At 39.7% G+C, this 15,791-nt stretch overlaps 1 protein-coding gene across 1 annotated transcript in view; it reads right to left on the bottom strand.

Moving 5' to 3' along the window:
• Positions 1 to 287: 287 nt before the first annotated feature.
• The window catches only part of WDR64 (WD repeat domain 64), a 156,701-nt gene continuing 141,197 nt past the window's right edge, over positions 288 to 15,791 (bottom strand). Inside the window, exons 23-27 of the mRNA XM_025360038.1 lie at positions 14,847 to 15,032; positions 12,174 to 12,279; positions 7,443 to 7,523; positions 6,373 to 6,486; positions 288 to 1,274 (exon numbers count right to left, since the gene is read on the bottom strand). Of these exons, the coding sequence (XP_025215823.1) occupies positions 1,191 to 1,274; positions 6,373 to 6,486; positions 7,443 to 7,523; positions 12,174 to 12,279; positions 14,847 to 15,032 (571 nt within the window). The 3' untranslated portion in view covers positions 288 to 1,190. The remainder of the gene's footprint in view (positions 1,275 to 6,372; positions 6,487 to 7,442; positions 7,524 to 12,173; positions 12,280 to 14,846; positions 15,033 to 15,791) is intronic.

Below are 15,791 nucleotides of genomic sequence, written 5' to 3'. Positions count from 1 at the left end.
ATCTCTAAATCTGTCTGTGACATTTGCCCTCTCTCCCAGAGGCCACCATTGTTTTAATTTTTTAAACTGAATATTAGTCTTCCCTGTTGTAGAATTTTATAAACATGGAATCATACAACATGTATTCTTTCTGAAAAATTCTTTTGACTTAACATATTCTCGAGATTGGTCTATGTTAATGCATGCATTAGCATTTTATTCCTTTTAATTGCTGAGGATTCCGTTGTCCTACCCTACCATAGTTTGTTTAGTCATTCTTCTGTTGTGGAAGCTAGGCTTTTTCCAATTTTGAGTTATTATTAATAAAACTATTATAAAGACTCTTGTTTATTTTCTTAAAGTATATTTTAATATTAATATGACTATATTGATTTTCTTAGGTTAGATTTTGCATGATCTATCTTTTTTCATTCTTTTAAGATTTTGGTGTCCTTGTATGTTAGATGTGTTTATTATAAACAACATTTAGTTGGGATTTTGTGTTTTAATCCATTCTGGCAACCTTTTAAATTTGCGTACTTAACCTAGTAAAGGTTTCATAATTATTGATATATTTAAGGTTAAATCTACCATGTTACTATGCTTTTTCTATTTGTTGACCCATTTTCTTCCTTTCTTTGCCGCCTTTTATATTTATCTGGAGTCATGTCTGGACTACGTGTGAATAAACTTAGGATATTTTCTTCCAGATAATATTTCTCTAAATGAAGAAGACAAACATCTAGAGATCTGACTGGCGCATTTTTCTTTTTAATAATAATTCTCTTGGTACAACACATAGCATGACCTGAAAGTGCCTCTTACTGCACATGTCCTGACAGTCATTCTGGCTCTGGAGTAAGGTGACCGGTGGGAGGAAGTGGAAAGCTAAACATTGATAAGCATATGATTTTAGACCTACCAATGCTATTGATTTCATTTGTTTTCTTATGTGTCAGTCTGCTCATAGTAAATGAGAAACACTGCCTAAACTTCTGGCTGCTTGCTCCTTGCATGGTATTCAGGTCACCAGAACTCCCTAAAGAATCTTCCCCATTAGTAGGATGGCCTGACACCAGAAATGACTGGTGAATGACACCAGAAATGACTGATAGTGTCTGCTGGTTTCTCCCTCTCATCCTGAAATAAAGAGAAGGTATCATCCAAACGTTGCCATTTTATGTGCAGCAGCCATTTCTGATTTTTTCTTCTTACTTGGGTATAGCTGGGAAGAAGGAAGAAGCCAGATTTATTTGTGGGACTAAATTTTTTTTCAAACTTCTTCTTCGTGATACCTGTGAAATAAAGAGCATGTCAGTTAGTAACTGGCATTGTACCGACAAACACAGTTTTCCAGAGGCAAGTCGTATTGCTAATTTACAAAGAGATTTTAATCCTCCTAGAAAAAAATGAATAGTTATTTACTTAACAATCCTATGGGACTTCAGGAAGAAAGTGTGTTAAAAGTAGGAGGTGGGGCTCCTGAAGGATGCGGTGGACAAGCCGAAGCTGAAGAGCTACTTGACTGGACAGTTAACCATTCTGGGACGCAGCTGCAGTGTGGAAGGGGTTGGGTCACAACAAAACAAGACTTGGTTAATTAATAATTAATATTGTGTATGTCCTGCCGAAGCAAGCACAATTAATAATTAATATTGTAGATTAATAACATCAGAGTCCATTGGCTCGTAGGAAAATAAAATCAAGTAATTATCAGTCACACAAATGAGGACTAAAAGGTTGGTTTTTGTTGTGTTCTATTTTGTTCTGAGACAGGGTCTTGCTCCGTCACCCAGACTGGAGTGCAGTGGCACCATCACAGCTCACTGCAGCCTCAACCCCTGGGCTCAAGCAATCCTCCCATCTTAACCTCCCAAGTAACTGGGACCACAGGCATGTGTCACCGCATCCAGCTAATAAAAGTTTGTTTTGCATTGATTATTTTTGGAAGAAATAGGTATAAAATTTAAACTAATTTGGTTTAAAAATTCATATCAGTAATGTTCAACCAATATTCATAATACATGTTAATTTGATTTTATGGTCTATGATAGGGAATAAGAAAGAAAGAAGAAAAAGGGAAGAGGAGACGTAGAGAGTTATAAGGAAAGGGAGAAGAGTGAGCTCCTAAGGTCAATATTCAACCACTTACAGGGCCCAGGTTAATAAACAGCAACTCGAGCATCCTAGAGGCAGCCATTCTGAGATGAAACAACAGGCACTTCCTGCAGGCCAAACAGGACTGCCAGGACCACATGACAGGGGCTGATGGCACCAGCACACAAACACTTACAGTAGGATCCTTTAAGCTTGCACATTAACAGGTCACATGACTACTCGTCTTTCTCCCACAGCCAAGGTAGGAGGCTTAGCTCCCTGATCAACCTGCTAAACCCCAGCAGAGGGACTTCCCAGGCTGCACAGATCTTTCTTTTATTTTCTCTTTTTCTTTTTCTACTTGTTTTGAAAGCTAATTCACGCCTGTAGTCCCAGCTACTCGGGAGGCTGAGGCAGGAGAATGGCGTGAACCCGGGAGACGGAGCTTGCAGTGAGCCGAGATCGTGCCACTGCCCTCCAGCCTGGGCGACAGAGCGAGACTGCGTCTAAAAAAAACCCCCTAATCCACTATTTCATTCAGCAAATGTTTCTGCAGTGTCTCTTATGTTCTAGACATTGGCACTGCAGCAGAGAGTGAGTTAGGCAAAGTTTCTGCCTTCGTGGATCTTACATTCTAGTGGGATAAAGGCAATAAAAATGACTTTTTTTTTTTTTGCCTTACATTCTAGTGGGATAAAGGCAAGAACAATGATGCTATATGAAAAATACTTTTGGAAAAAATGAATTTTTATATGATATAATGTCATGTAGTAATCAGAGTTCTGAAAAAAAATAAATCAGTGAGGAGACTGAAAAAGATGGGAAGGGTGGGGCTCTCTAATGTTCATTAATTGTTAGTTCTCATAAGGTTATTCTGACCAGGAGAGACCTAGCAGCTCACCCATCTCTGAATTATACTGCATTGCATTTAAGTGTCCAGGCTCTGAAGTTAAGTGACTGGGTTTATCCCAGCTCTATGACTTGCTTCTTTTGGAATCTCAGAGGAATCACTTATCCTCTGTGTTTCAGTTTTCTTAATTGTAACAGGAGGATGATCATTGCAACTATCTCAAAGTGTTTTTGCAAAGATGAAATGAAAGAGGGCATAGCAAGTGCACAGTATCATACTGGGCAACATTGATTTGAAAACAAAGGTTTGCTGTTATCATTAGAAATATTACTGAGTTACAGTTTATATATTCTTTTCACCTAAAATAAAATTGTGAGAATTTATCTGTTTTTTTTTTTTTTTTGAGACAGAGTTTTATTCTGTCACCCAGGCTGAAATGCTTTGGCATGATCTTGGCTCACTGCAACGGCCACTTTCCAGGCTCAAGCGATCCTCTCACCTCAGCCTCCCAAGTAGCTGGGACTACAGGTGCACACCACCACACCCGGCCAATTTTTGTATTTCTTTTTTTTGGAGAGACAAGGTCTCACTATGTTTCCGAGAGTGATCTCAAACTCCTGGATTCAATCAATCCAACTGCCTCAGCCTCCCAAAGTGCTGGGATTACAGGCATGAGCCATTGTGCCTGGCCTGTCATTAAATACTTTGGAAAAACTATGGAGTATGTTATCACATATACCATCTTTCACTTAGCCATTTTTGCATGATTGGACATGTTTCCACAGTTTTGAAAATGGGTTACGCTTTCCAAAGTTCACTTTCTTCCCTTCTCTTCCTACATTTAAACGGAAAAGGAAATATAAACTCATGTTCTGATTTATCTTTTGTTGTACCATGATTAATATTTTATAATGTGTTGTTTAATTCTAAAGAGATGTATACATGATTTAAAGAAGTTCACATTCAGAATTAGCATTTCTGTATTTAAAAATAATAAGTCAAAAGAGACTAAGATATCTGTTATTGAACCTTTTACTCAAAGGACTTTCTTCCAACTGTACTTTAAGTTCCTTAATCTATAAATGGATTCCTGGTGCCCGGAACAGTGCAGGGGACATGATGAATATTTTAAGGTGTTCCATAAATATTTGTTTCATTAAAGTGAAATTTCTCCGCCTAAATTTCTGGGGTCGTTTTATGCCCACAATTTTGGAAGTGTTTTTATGAAAATAGGCATTTGGTGTCTAACTATTGGTTTTATTTCATCCCTTATTTTTCCATTTAGGCTCTTTGGAGTTCTAAAATTATAGACAGGTAGCATAGTGGTGCTTCAATCCATCCCAGTTTCCAGATTTTGTCATCTTACTAAGTGCACAGTTTTTAACAGGGTCTTAATTTTATATTGGAAACCAATTTTGACGCCCGGACTTGACTATTTCCTTTAGTAAACCTGAAGAGAGTTTTATGTGAGGATTTTTCAATTTAAGCAAATTAAGGCATCTATTTTCTATAAACAAATGAAGACATCTATTCCTTTTGTCTTTCCGGTGTGATCAACAATCTATCAGAGTGATTAAGAGAAAATAAAGGATCTGTCAGAACATCAGGTTATTAGACATCTTAAAAATGTGTTTATGTTTGGATAATTTATCATTCTTTATGATCTCTAATAAAATTAATTATAGTAGAGTCAAACTCTGGTTATTGGAGTGTAGATTAGTCTTCATTTAGATTAACTGTGAATAATTTTTAATTCCGTATTGTTTTCCCCCGGTACCTAAGACATATTTAGCCATCTTCTTTCTGTCACTTAGTATTTACTTAAAGAATGTAAATTATATAACATCAGATGAGATAAAATTTAAGAGTGCAAATAGGCGTAAAATACATGAATTATAAAACATAATGCATATATTCACAGAGTCGTGCAGAAAAAAAATGCAAATACTTTCTTTATTACCTTTTAGTTTTGGATTTTTTTTTTCATTTCCACGTCTCTAGACAAGGTTTTGTATTATTTATACAACTGTGTTTCGTCAGTTACATAAAACAATTAAAAGTAAATGATTTTTTTTAACAGAACACTCTTCTAATACCAAAAATTCTTACTCAAATAATTGTCAGAGTTGATGATTAACAGAAATTATTCATATTCTCCTTAAGTGCACAAGCTAACAATATTATGGCAAAGTTTTCAATATTAAACAAAGCAGCTTTGAATATCGTTGTTGTTGTTATCAGTATTTATCTATTACTGAATTAGGCACAATCAATAAAGGCCAACTCCTTTTTAATTTTAATCTGACTTCATAGAAAGGAGACTTATTAAAAAATTACAGTATGCTGTATCTTCCCCCTAATGTTTGATCTATTTTAAAGACTGGATAAATGGCCACGGGTTAAGTTAGGCCCCTGAAAGCTTCTAGAACTAGTAGAAGAGTGATAGGTTATATAGTGATAGCAGTGTAGGCTATCATGGTTTAATTGAATGAGCATGGAATTTGGAGTCAAGAGTGGATCTCAGCTTATCACTTCATTTGTATGTGATCTTTGGTAAGGCACTTGACCTTACTTTAGACTCCATTTTTTTTCCCAGCTCTAAGAGAGTATAATATTTTCTTTGTACTTACTGTGAAAATCAAATGAATCACTTATGAAATCACTGCAAACTATAAAGCACTGCATGTTCGTTATTTTTATTAATACTTCAGAGAAATTCTTGCAGCTCCGAGAGAAACTGATCGATGTCATGGCTTTACTCTGTAGGTGCAACCAAATTAAGATGCAGGGATGCTTACACAGCCCTCCTCTATGTCGTGTCAAATCTCCTGGTTTCTAGAACAGCTCGGTGAATTTCAGTCGTAAAGCTCTAGATAAGCTTCATTAGCTGAGGCTTATTGATCTTATTTGATTTTTCTCTCTCTCTGTGTCCAGCAAATTCATGATTTTCATCTCACTGAGCTAAAACACACACATCTGGAATATTCATAAAAAGTATGAACTGAGGCTGGGATCGGTGCCTCATGCCTGTAATCCCAGCACTTTGAGAGGCTGAGGTGGGTGGATCACCTGAGGTCAGGAGTTCGAGACCAGCCTGACCAACATGGAAAAACTCTGTCTCTACTAAAAAAATTACAAAATTAGCCGGACACAGTGGCGCATGCCTGTAGTCCCAGCTACTCGGGAGGCTGAGGCAGAAGAATTGCTTGAACCTGGGAGGCGGAGGTTGCGGTGAGCTGAGTTCGTGCCATTGCACTCCAGCCTGGGCAACAAGAGTGAAACTCCGCCTCAAAAAAAAAAAAAAAAAAAAAAAGTATGAACTGAAATGATTTTAGGTTCAGAATGTTTCTGAAAGCAGAGACATATATATATATATTTTTTTAAAAAACAAACAGAAATAGGATACACTGAAATTGGAGTTAACTGTGGAATTAGTACTAACTTACTTTTTCATGTTGAACATGACCTCCCTTCTTCTTTCCTGTAATGCCATCTGAAGAGTCCTTTTGGGCTTCTACACCAATCAGTGGAAGAAATCTCAGACTAGTGGGGCTTGATATCTGGAAGCCATAAATTAGTCAGTGAGACACACTCAAAGTGAAGACTTCTGTAATATGAATTCAGGAATTGGGATGAGGAATGAGAAGGCCCAGCTGCTTCAAAATACACAGCCCCCTTCTTCCCAGTTGCTCAATATTAAACCTTTATTTTATTTTTTATTTTTAAAATAGAGACAGGGTCCCATTATGTTGCCCAGGCTGGTCTCGAATTTCTGGGCTCAAGCAGTCTCCTTGCCTCTGCCTCCCAATGTTCCGGGGTTACAGGTGTGAGACACTGCATCCAGTCTACCCTTTAGAAATTCACTATTAAATCTTGATAGTTCAGCCTTTAGCATCATCTGTTAGCTTACGTGTGATACCTATTACAACATGTTCTTAGGAAAGATAACATTTAAGATGTAAGTTAATTTGAAATATTTGCTCTCTGGCTTATTATTTCTTGGGTTAATTAATTAGTTGTCTAACCAAGGTTACCTGGGGTGGAGACTTAAAGGATGAGTAGGGATTTGGAGGGAAACAAGAAATGAATGAATCCTGGGCAGGGGGGCAGCACAGGCACAGTTTCAGAGGTGTCGGAGAGACCAGTGATGGTTAAGGCATGGAAAGTAATTTCATATGGTTGGAATATAGGCAGAGTATAAGGAGAAGGTGGTGAAACAAGAGGGTGGATCCTGGAGGTTGTATGAGCCAAGCAAAGGCATTTGGATTTTACCCTGTAGTTGATGAGCCACCAGAGTAACGTTCAAAATAATCACCATGTGGTATGGCAGAGATAAGGGACCCGGTCATTGACACACACAGCCCAAGACTTTTCTGGGACTGCACATAATACGTTTTTGGAAGCAACGGTCCACTTGACTGTATGATTTTCTCCAACCTTGCTTGGTAGCCCAGGAATGAGATGGCAGATTCCCTACTGTTCTGTGACCCCTCTACTCCTGGAAACTCCAACTCACCCTGTATATAGGCAGAGAGCCGAAAACAATCCCTGCCTCTCTGTTTTCAGTCACAAAACCTTCCAAGGGATATCTTCGAATCTGCAAAACAAAGGGATGAATGTTTAATGAAAGGGGCACATCCTATCACTGGTAAAATACCTGGGTTCAAATCCTGACTCTGTCACTTATTAGATGTATGATCTTAGACAAGGGCGTTCCCTGTTACCTCATTATGAGAATCAAATGAAATCATATGTAAAGTAAGGTGCTACTCAATTTAAGGTTTAGTACCACTGTATCATCATTCACGGTCACAATACATCAAAAAAGAAATTAACAGAAGAAGTGAATAGATAAATATTACATAATTGAGAATGAAAAGGAATGGGCATAATAAGACTGCTGGTGAAAATCAGAGTCCTAAGGGAAAGGCATTTTAATTTAACTTTAGCATTCAACTTTTGTTGTTTTACCAACCAACTGAGGTAAAAAGAGAATAAAGCAGCCGGGTGCAGTGGCTCATGCCTGTAATCCCAGCACTTTCAGAGGCCAAGGTGGGCAGATCATGAGGTCAAAAGATCGAGACCATCCTGACCAACATGGTGAAACCCTGTCTCTACTAAAAATACAAAAATTAGCTGGGCGTGGTGGCGTGCGCCTGTAGTCTCAGCTACTTGGGAGGCTGAGGCAGCAGAATCGCTTGAACATGGGAGGCAGAGGTTGCAATGAGCTGAGATCACACCACTGCACTCCGGCCTGGGTGACAGAATGAGACTCTGTCTCAAAAAAAAAAAAAAAAAAAAGAGTAAAGCTTATAATATGTGGGGCATTCAATTATTTCATTTCAAGGGCTCTAAAATCCATTATAAGGATTTCTCCAAATTTACTTAATGTTTCAGTTAAGTTACTTAAAAAATGATTTCTTATCTCTAAATTGAAAGAGAATGTTAAAAGTGAATTCCAATCTTTATTTCTAGGTTGTACTATTTTAGGCCTATTCAACAAAATCGAGTATCTGTTACAGGCTATGCATGTATCTGTGCTCATAAAGAGCTTATGATTTAGTGGTAGGGATGGGAAGTAGAGGTAATTATACAAATAATTCCTTTTTTTTTTTCTTGAGAAAGAGTTTTGCTCTTGTCGGGGTAGAGTGCAATGGTGCAACTTCGGCTCACTGCAACCTCTGCCTCCTGAGTTCAAGGGATTCTCCTGCCTCAGCCTCCCAAGTAGCTAGGATTACAGGCGGCCACCACCATGCCCAGCTAATTTTTGTGTTTGTAGTAGAGACAGGTTTCACCATGTTGGCCAGGCTGGTCTCAAACTCCTGACCTCAGGTGATCCACCCGTCTCAGCCTCCCAAAGTGTTGAGATTACAGGCATGAGCCACCGCACCCAGCTGAATAATTCTTGTTTTTTTTTTTTTTTTGAGACGGAGTCTCACTCTGTCGCCCAGGCTGGAGCGCAGTGGCGGGATCTCGGCTCACTGCAAGCTCCGCCTCCCGGGTTCACGCCATTCTCCTGCCTCAGCCTCCCGAGTAGCTGGGACTACAGGCGCCGCCACCGCGCCCGGCTAGTTTTTTGTGTTTTTAGTAGAGACGGGGTTTCACCGGGTTAGCCAGGATGTGAATAATTCTATCTTAATGTAGAACACGATAATAGGACATGTTATGAGACATGAAGCAGGGATATATGGGGCCTTTGGTGAAAGTGGAACTAATGTTTATTGAGAAACTAAAATGTACCTAGTATGTATTTTCTCATTTAATTCTCACAGAAACCCTTTGAAGGATTTTCAGATGAGGAAAGAAAGAAGGAACTTATCTAAAATTAAATCTAAGTCTGTTAGACTCCACATCCTGTGGCTTCCCTCCTTATCACCCTGTCTTGAGGGAAAAGAAGGTACCGCAGCTCCATTTGGACAGAAAGGTAAAGCTTTAGAAAATTGTTTCATTTGAAAAGAATTGAATATTAAATATTTATTAAATATGAGGTAGATACTGTTAAAAAATAATGACATACTGAACATTCAGTGGACGCTTGTACATCTGCTGTCTGTTTTACAAATTGGAACAACACCCCCAACTTTGAGCTTCTCCGTATGTGAAGCTCTCCCTCACCCCACTCCTGCTCATCTACCCTCAGACATAAATGACAATCCAGAATTTTGTGTTTTTAATTATCTTGCTTTTGTTTATATAATTTTAACTTATACATGTTTCTTGCCCAAACAACATTTTGTTTCGTTTTACCTGTTTTTGACTGTTACATAAATGAAATTGTTATGGATATACTTATGCAAAATTGTTCTCATTCAATGGTTGCTTCAAACCTTCATTCCTGTAGATGAGCGTTACTCTCATTCATTTATTTTCACAGGCCTATAGTATTCCAATTGATGAATATGCCATAATTTATTTGCCCATTATCCTGTTGTTGAGCACTTAGGCTGCTTTCAGGGGTTTGCTATTGCAAACTGCACTTCTCTGAGCATCCTGGTACCTGTCTCCTAAGGAGAAGTTCAAGTTTCTCCAAGGTATACATTTAATAGGATAGGCCTGTTTTCATCTTTACTAGATAATGCCACATTGCTTTCCACAGTGGTTCTACCAATTTACACCACTACCATCAGCATATTAGTGTTCTGACTGTGCCACAAAACACCAACCCTTGATCTTTTCAGACTTTTTGGTATTTGTCAATCTGGCTTCTGTGGAGGAAGGGCTCCTATGGAGTCCTCCTCTGCCATCTTGCTCAGCCCCTTATTTTAAACCATTTTGTTGAATTGTCTCTTTTTTCCTCACTGATTTTAGGAGTTCTTTCCATATCCTGTACAGTAACCTTTTTCTGTTATTTTTTTAATTATTATTATTATTTTTATTTTATTATTATTTTTTGAGACAGAGTATCACTCTTGTCACCCAGGCTGGAGTGCAGTGGTGCCATCTCAGCTCACTGCAACCTCCGCCTCCTGGGTTCAAGCGATTCTCCTGCCTCAGCCTCCTGAGTAGCTGGGGTAGGTGCACACCACCACGTCCCACTGATTTTTTGTATTTTTAGTAGAGATGGGGTTTCACCGTGTTGCTCAGGATGGTCTCGATCTCCTGACCTCATGATCCGCCCACCTCGGCCTCCCAAAATGCTGGGATTACAGGCACGGGCCACTGTGCCCGGCCCCTGTATACTAACCTTTCTATGTGTTACAAAGATAGGGTGGACTTGGACAGATGGAAGAGGTTATAGATATGGCAAGGACATCCCAGGGGAACTAAAGTGTAGGGCAGAAGACAGAGAGGAATGCTCAGGAAACAGTAATTAGTTTGATTTGTAGAGAGTGGGGTAACTGTAGGTTAGTAATGGGAGATACATTTAGAAAGGTTCATTTGGTTTATTTTGTGGAAAACCTTGAGGAAATCAATTTTATTAATGCTAGACCTTAGCCTAAAGAATCATTTTGTATCTGTTCTCTAGAAGTGTTAAAATTAGAAATAGAATGAATAGTACACTTTTATCTCTTAATTCTGCACTGAAGGAAAACGTGTCTGTCTGTGAAAGGTAGAAGAACAGCTACCAAAGATGTCTACATCCTTTTCTCCTACTTCCTAACTTGTGAATATATTGCTTTACTTGGCAAAAGAGATTTTGCAGATACGATTAATGTTAAGAACCTTGAGACAAGGAGATTATGCTGTATTCTCTAGGTAAGCCAAGTCTAATCACTTTAATCTTTTGTTGTTTTTTCTTTTTTTCTCTTTTTTTTTTCCAGACAGGGTCTCACTCTTTCGCCCAAGCTAGAGTGAAGTGGTGGGATCATAGCTCACTGTAACCTCAAATTCCTGAGCTCAAGTGATCCTCCCACCTCAGCCTCCCAACTAACTGGGACCACAGGTGCACTTTCACCATGCCCAACTACTTTTAAAACAAATTTTTAATAGAGACCTAGTCTCACTATGTTGCCTAGACTGGTCTTGAACTCCTGGACTCAAGGGATCTTTCCACCTTGACCTCCCAACATGATGGGTTTACAGGCCACTGCGCCCAGCCCACATAAATATTTAAAAGCAGAGAATTTTTCCTGCTGGGTCAGAGGGTTATAGTCAGAGAGAGGACACATTTCTGGCTTTTTTTCTTTTTTCTTTTTTTTTTGAGACAGAGTCTCACTCTGTCACCCAGGCTGGAGTGCAGTGGTGTGATCTCAGCTCACTGCAACCTCCGCCTCCTGGGTTCAAGCGATTCTCATGCCTCAGCCTCCCGAGTAGCTGGGACTACAGGTGCTTGTCACCATGCCTGGCTGATTTTTTTACTTTTAGTAGAGATTTTTTACTTTTACTTTTCGCCATGTTGACCAGGCTGGTCTCGAACTCCTGACCTCAGGGGATCCACGCACCTTGGACTCCCAAAGTTCTGAGATTACAGGGGTGAGCCACCATGTCGGGTCCATTTCTGGCTTTGAAGATGAAGGAAGGGAGCCACAAGCTAAGGAATACGGGCTTCTCTCTTACAGCCCCCAGAAAGAAACTCAGCTCAGGTGACGACACCTCAGTGTAGCCCCCATGTAGAACTTTTGGCCTCCAAAATTGTAAGATAATTAATTTATATTGCTTAAGCCACTCAGTTTGTGGTAATTTGTGATACCATCAATAAAAAATTAATATGTTATATTACTAGACATATTTGAATTCAGAAAAACAAAAGCAAGGTTTTTGTTGTTGTTGCTGTTTTTTCTTTTTCTTTTTTTTTTTTTTAAGCTACCTTAGGAGAAGAAAGAGACTTGAAAAACTTGAAGTCCTGTTCCACTTCAAAGGCCTTGGGAGGTGTGCGTTTGAAAAGCAAAGACATTGAGCTCATTTTTCTCCATCTGCATATAGAGACAAGAATAAGTACATACCCATACTTTTTATTCTCTGCCAACTAAACAAAGATCCATTATGTCCTTCTCTGGTGCCCACATTTCTTGGTTCCTATGGCATCAGTCCCAGTGACAATATCTCTGAACCCAACTCTTATTCCACTTGGTTTCCCAAATATTCCTCTAAAGAAACCACAGCAACTCCCACTCAGCCAGAACATTCCATTTATTTATTTATTTATTTTTATATTTTTTGAGACAGAGTCTCGCTCTGTCACCCAGTATGGAGTGTAGTAGTGCAGTCTTGGCTCACTGCAACCTCCACCTCCCAGGTTCAAGTGATCCTTGTGCCTCAGCCTCTCAAATAGCTGGGATTACAGGTGCACGTCACCACGCCCAACTACTTTTTATATTTTTACTAAAGATGGGGTTTTGCCCTGTTAGCCAGGCTGGTCTCGAACTCCTGACCTCAAGTGATTTGCCCATGTCATCCTCCTAAAGTGCTGGGATTACAGGCCTGAGCCACTGTGCCCGGCCATTTCATGTATTTAAATTCACTAATAGCACTTGGGGAGTGGGAGGGGAAACTGTATATTAGGGACTAGGAAACCTCTTTTACAAGACCAGTGCTTGACTTTTGTGTAGTTCAAGGAAGCTTCCCCTATAGTCAAAACTTAATTATGTATATATTTAGAAAGTCATAACTATTTTTTCTTAACTTTTATTTAAGTTCAGTGGTACATGTGCAGGTTTGTTATTTTGGTAAACTCGTGTCATGGGGGTTTGTTACACAGATATTTCATCACCCAGGTATTAAGTCTAGTACCCATTGGTTATTTTTCCTGATCCTCTCCCTCCTCCCACCCTCTACCCTCAAGTAGGCCCCAGTGTGTGTTATTCCCCTCTATGTGTCCACGTGTTCTCATCATTTAGCTCCCACTTATGAGTGAGAACATGCAGTATTAGGTTTTCTGTTCCTGCATTAGTTTGCTAAGGAAAATAGCCTCCAGCTCCATTCATGTTCCTGCAAAGGACATGATCTCATTCTTTTTTTGTGGGTGCATGGTATTTCATGGTGTATGTGTACCACACTTTCTTTATCCAGTCTACCACTGATGCACACCTAGGTTGATTCCATGTCTTTGCTATTGTAAATAGTGCTGCAATGAACATACACATGCATGTATCTTTATGGTGGAATGATTTGTATTCCTTTGGGTTTATACCAAGTAAAGAGATTGCTGGGTTGAATGATATTTCTGTTTAACATTTTCAAAAGACAAGAAATACTATGTCCTGAGATGAAGTCATTCTACAGAACAAGGCCCATTTTGCTACAGATAAGCCAATATTATTTAGCAACAACAACATAACATGAGCACATGTCCTACGCTAAAGCTGTCCCATATATACCATGCCCTTTCATGCTTCAGGATCTACCATTCACATCTGCTCCCTCTGCTTGTGATATTCTCCATTAGTCATTCTTTATTAGTTCCACAAATGTCTTTTGAGTGCCTGCTGTGTGGTGAGCACTGAGCTATGAACTGTTTTATACAAAGATGTATAAAACAAGGTCCTAGTCTTCAAGGAACTCACAGTGTAGGGAAGAAGACACATATGGACAAATTGGAATCCTGTCTTAAGTACTAGGATATATGAACATTAAAGGCTAAGCAATTGCCCAAAGTAAAACTGAGCAACTTTGCTTGGTAAACTTTGCTGCATCTTGAAGCTTGGCTTACTACACCACCTCTTCCATCTTAGCCAGCCTCTTCTCCAGTGCTCCTTACTGGCCAGCCAAAGTAGTCCTTGAACACTCTGAAGGGATCACCTGGAACCCTTATTGATTGTTTTCAAGTTGTTCCTGCTTTGATCTAAATCCTGTGTGGCTTCTGATTTTTAGCTTCAATTCCTATTTAGAACCCTTCTACCATCTTTTGAATTAGGTAATGACCTTGGGTCTTTCCAGCCTTGAGTGCACTTGGGATTTCCCTAAAGGACTTTAGCTTTGACATCCCTCTCTGATTCTTTCCATTTGGACTCATCTTCCTTGGCTCCCTTAGTGCTGGTCTGTGAGGTATAACCAGTCCAGGCAGGTCTGGTCCACTGAGGGCTAGATATTTTGACATTCACCATCTAGGGCTAAGCTCCGCTGATACTGAAACCTTAGAGTCCTGAACTCTTCCGTTGTGACAAAGGCCTAACCACATCTAAAACCAGGATTGAAGATTGCAAAAGCGGAAAATAGCTTCTCTCTCACATTCTGTGCTCTATCCTTCCTCCCCTATGCCTTTAAGCATGGTCAGATTACCCCCACTGAGTTATTGCACCTTTGGTCTTCTTTGGTTAAATCCTATTTGCCCTTCTGTTACTATCTTAAGAATCAGATGTTCCCAGAAGTACTATGAATTATAGCTTTGTTTAGAAACAATACATCTCCCTTCCACTGGATTACAAAATTATTGAAAAGTTCTGGGCCTCTTGCCTTGAATCCTCCACCTCAAGGACAGTGCCACAGCATCTCAACAGTTTGATTCTTGTACGCTTATCTAAAGAAGAGCTAATGGTCTTACTTTTCCCGGTCAAATATCAGAGGATATTCATATTTTTGCTTCTCTGTGAACTTGCTTTCTTCTTTTATTTCAATGGGATATTCAGTAACATCACAAGGCAAAATGAAATCACTTGTCTGTGATAATTCAAAGAGCCTTCGCTGTCCAAAATAGCCACAATAATGTCCGTTGAGGGCATGCCAGAGCCTGAGGGAAGGAAAAGGAAGGGAGGAAAAAGTAACTGGAAAATTCGGTCAAAGTTATTCTGTTCATTAGATCATTTATGTAAATTTGTTCTGGTCCATCAAGGATTTCTTACTTGAGTTCAACACCCTGTCTATTAAATACTGTGGAGCTAATCAAAATGTAAACTTTTTTTTTTTTTTGAGATGGAGTTTTGCTCTTGTCACCCAGGCCGGAGTGCAATGGCACGATCTCGGCTCACTGCAACCTCTGCCTCCTGGGTTCAAGTGATTCTCCTGCCTCAGCTTCCCGAGTAGCTGAGATTACAGAAGCCCACCACCATACTTGGCTAATTCTTGTATTTTTAGTAGAGATGGCGTTTCACCACATTGGCCAAGCTGGTCTCGAACTCCTGACCTTACATGATCTGCCCACCTTGGCCTCCCAAAGTGCTGGGATTATAGGCATGAGCCACCATGTCCGGCCAACTTTTTTTTTTGAGAAGGAGTCTCGCTCTGTCGCCCAGGCTGGAGTGCAGTGGCGCAATCTCGGCTCACTGCAAGCTCCACCTCCCGGGCTCACGCCATTCTCCTGCCTCAGTCTCCGGAGTAGCTGGGACTACAGGTGCCCACCACCACGCCCGGCTAATCTTTTTTTTTTTTTTTTTTTTTTTTGTATTTTTAGTAGAGATGGGGTTTCACTGTGTTAGCCAGGATGGTCTCGATCTCCTGACCTTGTGATCCACCTGCCTCGGCCTCCCAAAATGCTGGGATTAATAGGTGT

Source organism: Theropithecus gelada, chromosome 1 (assembly GCF_003255815.1).
Source record: "Theropithecus gelada isolate Dixy chromosome 1, Tgel_1.0, whole genome shotgun sequence".
NCBI classification, from domain to species: domain Eukaryota; kingdom Metazoa; phylum Chordata; class Mammalia; order Primates; family Cercopithecidae; genus Theropithecus; species Theropithecus gelada.
This window is presented reverse-complemented; position numbering and strand designations above follow the sequence as displayed.